The 11,564-nt window shown below is 40.2% G+C and overlaps 1 protein-coding gene across 1 annotated transcript in view; it reads right to left on the reverse strand.

Annotated features, from left to right (window-relative positions):
• Positions 1 to 11,564, reverse strand: part of MMRN1 (multimerin 1) — a 43,851-nt gene that overhangs the window by 22,787 nt on the left and 9,500 nt on the right. The window contains exons 2-3 of the mRNA XM_027706586.1: positions 5,587 to 5,706; positions 3,314 to 3,420 (exon numbers count right to left, since the gene is read on the reverse strand). Coding sequence (XP_027562387.1) covers positions 3,314 to 3,420; positions 5,587 to 5,706 — 227 coding nt within the window. The remainder of the gene's footprint in view (positions 1 to 3,313; positions 3,421 to 5,586; positions 5,707 to 11,564) is intronic.

Raw genomic sequence — 11,564 nt, forward strand, 5'->3', positions numbered from 1 at the left:
TTGTGAAACCAATTCAGAAGAGTCACTGGCAATATAGCTTCTCCTAAATCATTCTTCCAGCGTGGCTCAGGCCTTTTCCAACAGAACGACTCCAAGACATCGTATGGTGATTACATCTACATGTTCCTTGGTCCCACAGCTCAGATTTCCCACCTTAGATGTTAGATAATGGAAGATATGATGGGAGCATCAGACCGAAAATCTAATATGCATACCCTTTAGGGTAAAAATAGGCATCAAATGATTCATATTTGAGATCTTTTAGGAATTAGATATGCTTTGCTCAGTTTAGGCTAAAAAAACAAAATATGAAATGCAAATTAGACTGCTAGACCCACCTTATAGGTGCCATTTACAATAACAAAGCAACCCAAACAAACCAAAAAAAGCAGCAATGCAAAACCCTGAGCAATGAGTTCTTCCAGTTATATCAGAAATACCGGGAAATGCAACATTAGGGGCCTGTCATTCAATATATTGGCCTAGATGTATAATTTATTGTCCCATGTATTTTTAAACACAGTGTGCAAAACCATTTCAGGGAATATTAAAAATATGGAAATTGGACCTTTTTCTTGCAACATATTTTTGATGAAGCAGGAGTGGCTGAAGGGGAATCCCTTACGGGGGTTCGGTAGTTTCCTCCCATTCTCTGTGTTTCAAGATGAATTGCTACCTTTTGTGTGTGCAGCTCAACCCAAGCAGAGGACGGCTCTCACTCCCGTGCGGAACATTGCACAGCCATCTGCTGGAGAAAGGACATCACTGCCAGGCCAGGGAATTCGGTGCTGACAAAGGCTTTGGCAGAGCCGGCCGCTGCTCTAAACCACGGCCGGGGCAAATGAAAGGAGATTCGTACACATTCGGTCACCTCAGCCTCACTCCACAGCAGAGCCGAATTCAAACACAGAATGATCTACATTTGAAGATGCATCTTCCAGTTCTTAAAATCCCTTATGACACATAACATAGTGTTTAGAGGCCATATGTGCATGAGGGAACTGAGATTTCTTCCTATCAGACATTACTACACGCACAAAGTTAGTCACTTTTTAGTAAAAGTGACAGGTCGTGAACTTTGCAGCGCAGAACTTACACGTCCTTTTGTTTTAGCAGTTTTGCTCCCAGTTAAGCCTTTGATATTCCCAAATCAAAATAATGATGCTTTAGTTGTTGAATTGTCCATATCGTGATGTTTCATGAGACTTATAAGAAATCATGTCTACATTTTTCCATTCTTAAAAAGTTTCTTATAAAATTGCATTGTCCATGCTGGACTAGAATCCATGTCTTATCCAATTTGGTCATGTGTTGCCACAGGGGAGGTAAGGTTACAAACAGTGATCTGAACACATCTCTTCCATTTCACTCACTACTGCATTACCTTGAGAAGCATCTGTAACCAAGCAGTTACAACGGGGCTACCAAATAACTTTTTCAGATGTCTAATAATAACTATCAGATGGTGACAAGCGTTTCCTCCTGCCTAAGCTATCAGACTGAAATAGTTACACATGATTTCACTCTGTTTGAGATAGAAGCTAAACCAGAAGGCATTTTAAATTAGCATTTGCTACAAGCAACCCACATCACACTAACAGTGCCTTCCCAGGGTCTAAAACATATTGTCAGAACACACCAGTTCCCCTGGCACAGAAATCCTTCAGTATCATTTCTGTTGTTGAACAACAGAGAGGCCAAGTGGAAGGCTCAGTGACACTGGAGAGCCCCACTCAGAGCTTACAGCATCTCTCCCCCGCCGGAGTGCCTGAAGACAAGGCTATTGGACTCCCAACTGTTCAAGTTCATTAGCTGACGTCCCTTCATGGGAATTGAATAATACAGGCAGGGCTTGTGCTGGTGGTCTGCTCCTCATGGGAGGCAGGATTCCAGAAGCAGGGAAGAAAAGCTTTTCTGACATAACACCTTTCATCCCAATCTCTTTAAGCACTTCTACAAGCATTAATTAATTAAATATCCCAGTGCCCCTGTGAGATAAGTGTCATCTCAATTTTCTAGATGGGTAAACTTGGTTATGCAGATTATAAGTGGCTTCTCCAAGTTATTCAGCAAGCCAGAAGAGGTTTGAAAATAGAACCCAGGAGATGTAATTTCAAGCCTGTTCCTGTAACACTTCACAGCATTTTCCTTTATTCTTATTTTTACAGAGGTGACACTCCAAATTGAGTTATACAGCTTTTCTTCCTGGTCAATGTTTCCCTGTTGTTTTGATGCCATTTCAATTTTATCAACTCTAACCTCCCCCCTCAATGTTACCCTTTACATTTTTTTAATCTATTTTTGCTCATGTTTGCATTTTTCTGAAAAGAAAGCTTTAAAACCTCTGATCCATGCTCACTGGACAGCCTTGATGACTGAGCGTGTCCTGTGTTAATATCTGACTCCACACTCTGCTGCACAGAGGAGAATTCTGTGCCTGCTGAGGTCCTGGCTCTTCAGTATTGAAATTTCCCTCCTGGATGTGAATAACAGTGATTTTTCTTTATTCCCCTACATTAATTTTTAATCATAGCCTCTACTTTACCACTGCTGATTGAATTCCCTATCACATCTAATGGCCTTTCTTGTAATATTCATTCATTTAAAACATGTATGCTGATGCCATATTTAATTTTTCAAGGACTGCTTGCTTAAGGCCAGCACCACAGAAATAGCTATTATACAGATGTAAAACTGCAGTATGATGCCACATGTTTGATCACCAGGGCAGAGGTAAAAGACTGTTCTGTCAAAAAGGGCACAATTATACAGGGACCATGTGTAATACCTAGTAAAATTCAGTCACTGTTGAAATGAACAACGAAAGTCCTACGCAATTCAGAGGGGGAAAAAATCGATACATTATTTTATCGCATATAAAATATATTCATAGAGTCTGAAACTGAAAGCCAAAAGAGTAACAGTGCTGTAGATGAATTTTACAGCAAGCATTCAATAGAGGACCTGGATTTAATATCCCCAGCACTGCAATGCTCAATAACTAAAAGGTCAAAAAAAGAGGCACACTGAATATGAACTCCATATTTTAGCAAAATGAAATAAGGCTGAAGATTTTATGAGCTTTACTTAGAGTGGAAGAGAGAAAAGGACATTCTGTTTAGCTGCTCTGGAAATTCATGTGCAGGGAAGAGTCAACATCCTGAAGTATTTTAGTTTACTGGGCATTTTTCCCGGGTTTAAATCAATGGGAAGGACTGTATTGGTTCTCAGCACAGCCATTTGCTCACAAATCACACTGCATTGTTTTCTTTTGCTGAAGTGAATAGTCTCAAACCCTGACAACTCTACTTACCTTTGGGTTGGCAGTTTTGCCCACTGTACCCAGGACAGCACTTCCACTCCAGTGATGTTACAATTTTATGTTTGATCCTGTAGGCTTGGTGTGTTGTTGTCTGGGACCTGAAAAACAACAAAAATTTAAACCTGTTTTAGGTGACCAAACAGGAGTTGTAGGATACCTGTATAACTACATTACATTATCTCACTTGTGAAATCTATCCTTTCATTACCTGCTTGAAAGCTAACTAGGGTTTGGTGTTTCAATAGCAATCACAGCTTTAATATTGCAGCCTTCTGTTCATCTGCATGAATTTTAAAGGAACCTGACATCTATTTAGTACTGTCAGATTTTTTTCCCAGAATATCTTATTCAGGAGTCAAGTACTGCAAACTGTCATGGAAGATATTACAATTAATTTCTACTAAACTAAACAAAGTGAGCAAAAAATACCATTGTCATATATCACTTTTTTTGAAATTGGTGAAAAAATGCAATCACAATAAATTTATATGACACCAGCTCACATTTAGTGTACACTGGAAGCCTTCCATTCTGATTATTTTAAACAGGATTATACAAACATTAATCCAATAAAGTGTGAAAATTTCCACTCTGGATGTCAAGGAAAGAAGGGCATGGATATGTAATTGTGATGCCTCAATTATTCCTGTTACAGTGAGCAACTGCAAAGGCAGCAGCAATTTTGTTTCTGTATGTCAACACATTCTGAGTGTCCTGGCTACCCCATCACTTCCAGCTTACTTAACTTCACAGAGAAATCAGTTTAGAATTAGCATGCTTCAGTAGGGCATACAGAATAAACTACAGCAAGTCTCCTTGCCCTTTTAATATGCTAAATCCAAAGCTTGAATAAAAATAATATCATACAGTACTACTAGTTGCTAAATGCTAACATGAAGAACACCTAAAATTTCAGAAAATACAATGATAAAGTGGTTACTGAATTGTTTTGGACACAAAATCCCTGTCTAAATTGTTGCAGAAGAAGAGACAAATCTGAAGGGTGTCAGACCAAAAATATCCTCCCAATGAATTATAAAAATGCCACCTTGTTTTACACTCCCGCTAATCTTATCACCCCTTCACAGGGGATGTAATATTATATATATATTACAATTCTCATAGCAGCTGTCAGGAGCTTTGCATGTGTTCCCAACCAGCTTTGCCTCTAAGAAATGGCTTTTTCAGCAGCAAGAACTCAATAAAGATTAAGGTGATCAGAAATCAAGACAGTTCTCAGTTATTTTGCTTTATGGATGGTCTTATTTTACGATAAAACCACCTCATTCTGCATTAGCATAATCCATTCCTAAAACCACTCACAAAAATGAAAGGAGTTAATAAGGAATAGCTATTTCAAAAATAACTCTCCACGTACACAAATCTCAAAAATATATACAGTAGAGATTTATTTACTGGAGCAGCACAAGAAGCTGATGTGAGTCATCTAGATTTAATTAGGGAGAAAATACAAAACAAAACAAAACATTAAACTGGCAACATTTCGATCACAGGTCCACTCCAGAGTTTTGCAATACGATCAACCATATTTCGGAGTCACAAATCCTAAGGAACATCTATTCCCTGTTTCACCTCAAACCTTTAAGCATGTTTTGCCGTACCATCTAGAGAAAAATTCCCAGAACAGTCAAACTGACTTGTAAGAGATTTTTGAAATTTTTCAAGAGGAAAAGACATTACAATCTCTGTTTTGTCGGTGCTGTTTCAGTTTGCTATTTTCCAGATTCACGTATTAAAACCCAATTTCATTTATGACTGAAATGTAACATTTGGAGAACATAATGAGGTACCCAGACCACAAATATGAATATGTTTAACAGAGTCATTATTTATGAGTTGCATCCAGGCCGATTACTTGTCTAGGTTCACTGTCTGACCAGTGAATAAAGCAATAAAGTGCCAGAAATAAGCACTCAGCAGAGAGATAATAAGAAAAATACTTGTGCCTCTCAGGGGAAGCCCTTTGCTCTAACAGAGCACAAACTTGGAAAACTGCACAAAAAGGATTTTGTACTTTTGCAGCTTTCTTTTACTTGAAGACTTTGAACTGATCAGAGGGCCAGAATGAAGGCATGCACAGTCATGGCCGCTTGTACTTGCTATAGAGTCGTGTGAAGATAAGACCTGGAAACATGCTAATCTACTCCCTCTTGTTTTAAATTTAATTTCTAAATCATAATTGTATTAATTAAGCATGATAATTAAAGAACTTGCAAGTACTCTTTCTTCCTGGCTCTACATACCTCTGAGCACAGGATCCAATATGCCAAGTGCAAGGCTTCGCTCTGCCTGATGAGAAGGTTTCCAGGTTGTCCACTACCACTGTAGGTAGGAGTCTGGTATGGACATAAGCACACCAATTTCTGTAAGAAACAGAAGGTAAATATGATTAAAAGTACAAATAATATTTTCTACAATATGATGATATATTATATTTAAATGGGAAAGTTAAACCCGTAATTTAGAAAGACGAATAAGTTATGAAAAAAAAGTTTGTTTCTCTCAGACTGCCAGTGTTGTCTTGACAATTACTTAGTCTTTGTGCTTCAGCAAAGAAAACAGATAATAATTTCTCCATCTCTACATACATTTATATTGCAAATTTAATTTTTTTTTTGTAAATGTTTGTGGAGCTCCAAGTACAAAGAAGCTCTTCTAGACAGCAGTAATGTCAGGTCTTAAAATACACCTACGTTTCAGACTAGAGAAACTGTTTATCCAGAATTCAAAGGACTGTTTGGTAAGGTTTACTTTATAGCTTTCACTTTATGGACAGACATTTCTATTGTTTCTTCCTTTCCCCAGCAGTACTCTGAGTACATGTAGGCTGTGTTTTACAGTGCACTGCGGGGTCAAAGCCACACACAGAAAAAACATGTCATAGCTCCACACTTGCCTGTGCCAATGGATACTCATCCAGAGAAGGAAGTCACATAAAAAATGATCAAGCTCTAGATCACTGCAGCAGAGGCTGGAGCTGATGAGTCTACAGGTTTGTTAGGTTTTTTAAAAAGGTTTCTAAGGATGTTGCAAGAAAATGCAAACTGTTAAATCCTATTTGGAAAGTAGGCTCTTGGCAGAAGCTACAGTAGAGAACAGAATTAAGTGGAAATTATAAATTGAATAATGGCTCAGGACAGATTTTAACAGGGAAATTATGTCAAAGAAACCTATTGGCATTCCTTGACTCAGAAGCAGGTAGATAAAGGTGTGACTGTTAGAGGCTTTTGTCAAGGTCGCTCACCAAATGTATTAGAGGGCAGTGAGGGAAGCAATCTGTAACATAGTAAGAAGATAAATCCTGCTATAGATAAGTAAAGCATTAAATCAGAGAGATTAATGACTCGCTAGCTTTCTCGAGAAACAGTTTATCAGCAGAATCCCACATGAACCTGTAATAGGCAGTATAGTCATTAATTAGGGGGTAAGTAAGTTAATAGGGTGATTATAGAGTTATGCAGAACTATAAAAATTCATTTTGTGTAGTAAACATAAAGCTGATCTTGAAGAATTGCAGAAATCTCATGTTACTGAATTTCCAACTAAGTAGGTGTCAGAAAAGGGCCTTGTAGTGCAGAGTCAGTCACAAATAAAGACAGCCTTATACAGACATATTACTACCTAAATTAGCTCTCACCAGAATGAAAAAAATAATCTTGGAGTCATTGTGTTTAGCTCTTTGAATAGGCCAATTTATGTGTTCAAAGCCAGGCTGGATGGAGCTCTGAGCAACCTTGTCTAGTGGAAGGTGTCCCTGCCCATGGCAGGGGGATTGGAACTAGATGATCATTAAGGTTTCTACCAAACAAAACCATTCCATGATTCTGTGATCCTGAAGAAAGTATTATTGCATTTCTGCTGTTGGAACAGATATCTATTTGGCCTAGTGCAGATTTTTTCTTTCACCTCCAACTTAGTACAGCCTTTCTCAGGATCATGCGTTATTCCCTTAATATCATATTTGATTTTTGATTTGGCAAGTTAGTGACAGGACATTGTTTCAGTTGTAGGGCTGGTGGAGTTGTAAATACTTAATACATAATATTTGCATACAAGAACTTAGAGTTCGTCTTCCTGGGTCATGTTTTGCTGCTAACATTTGCTTCCAGTTATAGTAGTTTTGTTAGTGTTTCATAATTCAGTAAGAAAATATGTATTTACCCTTGAAATCACTCTCTTGATATGGGCTCCTTGCAGCAAAAATTAGAATACAATTAAGACCAGATTAGTTCCATTTACTTAAGTGGTATTACTACAGATTTAGACTGCCTCAAACATGAACTACAGTACAAAACACAAAATAGTATCAGCATCTATCTTTAAGTGATTGCTTTTGTCTACCGAGATTTTACCAGTGCATGCACGTTAAGCTCAGTAGTCCTATATTTGGAAAATGATTCCTGAGAAACCAGCAGGATAAGCTAGAAAGCAGAATGCTATGTAAGGCCAACAGGCTGAATAATCTCTGCTGCCAGTATTGCAGTGCTCTCTCCCACAACACATATTGTTTAATTGATGAATAATGTGTTTCATATAAAACGGGCTTATATTAAGTCCCTTTGATGTGATTTTGTTCACTCACTCTCTATTTCCTTGAGAGTTTTCATTAAGATAATATTTCTTTTTAATTGGGTATAAAAAGGCTGTGCTTTTTTTGATGCTTCCTTTATGTTCTGCCTCCTCTAGTTATAGCCTTTTGTCTGCGCGTATTAATTAGAGACTCCATGAAGAAATACTTGCTAAAAGGTAAACGCTGCTATCAAGCACAATCATAAAGACTAGATACTCTCCTCACTTCCTCTGTGGAAGCCGGGAGTAACTGTATGCAAGTTTCAGACACATAAAATTGTCAGGATCAAAAGGAGATGTAAGTCTTCTGAGTTTGGCAGAGGAATAATGAAGTTACCCATACCACCCGTCTGGATGAGGCATGTGGGTCCTTTACAGTCTCCTGTATCACATAGAGACTAGCAGTAGTAACTAAATAATAATGATATTTGTAGTAAACATCACCAACAGTAAGCCAAAGAGAAACATTGTAGCTGCATCCCTCCCAGAACACCTCTGGACAGGAGAACAGGCACCCCCTCTTGCCTAACCTTCCTCTGCCAGGAAGACATCTCTTCTGCAGGGCTTCCTCACCGAGCATAACGGAGGATTCTCCCTAACAGAAGGGGAAGGGGCAACCCCACAATTCAGGCACTGACCAGCACCAGAGACCAGCAGGCAGCAGTAGGGTGACAAGAACAGGTCAATTAACAGCCCACCAGGCAGAGATCAGGCAACAAGTCAGGTCCAAGAGGATTGTTAGAGGCAAGCACCTTAATAAGGGGAATATGCTCAAGCCTGAGCTGAAGTGGAGCCCTGGCCCATGAGTGTGGAGGCTACAGGTAAAGTTGCTTAGGATCATCAAGGCTTGTTTATCTTGCCCAGGGCACTATGACTGAGCTCCTTTCTCAGTACAGGCATGAAATCTCTTCCCTTTCATAGATGTAGTGAAGGTTCTGCATATTCATATTCAAGATTAAAAGCTGTAGTTTCTTTATCTGAGGTGCAGCAGAGAGATTAAAAAAAAATTCTCTAAGCATATGAATGGGATACTAAATATTTCTTAACAGATGCAGAAAGTGATTCCGGGCTGGACTGACAGTGATCTATTCAGGAGGAGCTCTGACTAAGAATGGGAATTTGCTTATGATTTAAACTCGATATAGAGAATGCAAACATCTAAATTCCAAATAATTCTCAGCAATTAACTGATGGCATATGAAGTCCGACCAGAAGACATCTGAAGCAATAATACCACCTCAAGCAGTTACGCAGCAACACCTGGAGTACTGTGTCCAGTTCTCGGTCCCTCAGTTCAGGAGGGATACAGAGGTGCTGGAGCAAGTCCAGAGAAGAGCAACAAGGCTGGTGAAGGGACTCGAACACAAGTCCTATGAGGAGAGGCTGAGGGAGCTGGGGTTGTTCAACCTGGAGAAGAGAAGGCTCAAGGGAGACCTCATCACTCTCTACAACTACCTGAAAGGAGGTTGTAGCCAGGTGGGAGTTGGTCTCTTCTCCCAGGCAACCAGCAGCAGGACAAGAGGGCATGGTCTTTAAGCTCTGCCAAGGGAGGTTTAGGTTAGATATTAGGAAGAAATTCTTTATAGAGAGGGTAATCAGGAATTGGAATTGGCTGCCCAGGGAAGTGGTGGATTCTCCATCCCTGGAGGTTTTTAAGATGACACTGGATGTGGCACTTAGTGCCATGGTCTAGTAAGCACGGCGGTAGTGGATCAAGGGTTGGACTTGATGATCTCAGAGGTCCTTTCCAACCCAGCTGATTCTATGATCCTATGATCTTCTTTACTGTAGCACATTTTCTGTCTGGGAAGCAAGGAGCTAATGCCTTGGGCAGCTTGGTGCTAAGCTTCCCACCTCTCCAAATTAGGAGCCCAAATATAGGAGTCAGATTTTAAAATCTGGGCTACAATGAGCAAGGGGTGAGGTTTGGACTTGAGCTTGTGGTTTCCTAGTCTGCACTTTACCTTTGCATGCAAATTCTACAGCTCACCAGAGAAAGGGATTAAGCAGAAGACATATAACACCGTTGTCAGCGATAACCTTTTCTGCAATGCACGTGGTTGGGGTATGGTTTTAGTAATGGAAAGCCATTTTACACCTTAAGCAAATGTAGTCAATGAAAACAGGCATAAAAAAAATTGTAAAAGACACAAAAGCCCCAGAATACACAGTCCACTTAAAAATAGAAATAAACAAACACTGCCCCCCCAAGAAAACCCCTTTTTAAAGTGTATACTGTAAATCCCATAATTATTATTATTATTACTGAGGGTGGCTAGCTTTGAGGTAACTTGCTTATTTGGAGATGCCCTATAAAGAGAAAAATGCTACAATACACCCCAAATGTATCAGTTAAGGGCTATTCATGTTTTCTAAAGACAGTCTGAACTCAGCCTTTTGTTAACTAGCTTTTAACTAACTTGAGTAGATGGTTTCCATTTAAAAAATTTAACTCATTGTTTCTATTTAAATATTAAACTCATTCTTAAGATATATGAGTGCAATGTCTGAAACTGTGGTTCTCACACGGACCAGAAATCTTTGATCAGGCTAAATTGGAGGAAATATTCACAACAAAAGAGCCCCTGGTGTGATTCATAATTAGGTTTATGCTACCAATGAAATAAGCTCATTAAGAGACGTTAAGAATGTAAATATAATTTTGAAATCAAATTGTCTGAAAAAATGTAGATTTGGAAATAGAAGATGAAGCATGGCGGAAGAACTACGACAGGCTGTGTTAATGCAAAGGCAGAACAGAAGACAACTGATTTGCATAACAGGACTTTAAACCTGAAAATCCTCTTTACCCTCCCTGGAATAATTTATTCCAGATCATCAACACAGGCTTCTAACATGCAGATTTTGTTGAGAGCTGCAGGAGCCCAGCATCTCTTTGCATTGAGCCTGATTTCAATCAAGAAAGCCGTATTTGAAAACAAAACAAAATCCTTGCAACATACAACAGAAATCCAGCCTGGAAAGAGTGGTACAAGTCCTTGACGGGCATAAAGCCCAAGTAGCAGATTTCATCCTCCTCTTCCATGTATTGGCCTGGGACACGCACTGGCAGCAATGTGTGGGAGAGTCATCAGGCCTTTGAACTAGCCTCTTTGATGTGGTATTTGCAGCAGCATTTCCAGCTTGAATCAAAATGCTGCTAGCCCAGCTCTGCACCCAGTGTGATTTGACCATACCCAAATTTGTCATCTCACCCTTAAGTAGAAGGCAGCACCTACACCGAGCAGCGGGGCACAGTGCTAAGAACAGCATTTTCTTCTGCTGGAAGCAGTGAGCACGTCTGCTCGGTAGCTTCGGCAGCCCGAGTCCTCTGGGGCTTACGGCCACTGCCAGCTCCCAATCCTGAGCAGACAACGGATCCTGGAGCCTGCCCAGGCGGCTGGAACAAAGCGCCTACAACCGGGCAGGAATCCATTAGCGGGACCCAGACGGTGCCTTGAGGCCGCTTTTGCTGTCGCGGCCTCCTGCTTCAGGGGACACTCGAGAGCCCTTAAATCCGCCGCTGCTCCCCTGGCGCGTTGCCGGTACTCTTAAAACCCCTCGCCTAATTCCCAATTAGCGGGTGCTCGGGCTCGGCTCCGCCTCGCCGGCGGCGCTGGGATGCGCCGGCGGCGCTGGGATGCGCCGGCGG

Source organism: Neopelma chrysocephalum, unplaced genomic scaffold (assembly GCF_003984885.1).
Source record: "Neopelma chrysocephalum unplaced genomic scaffold, ASM398488v2 Primary Assembly neopelma1_382, whole genome shotgun sequence".
In the NCBI taxonomy this organism is placed as follows: Eukaryota; Metazoa; Chordata; class Aves; order Passeriformes; family Pipridae; genus Neopelma; species Neopelma chrysocephalum.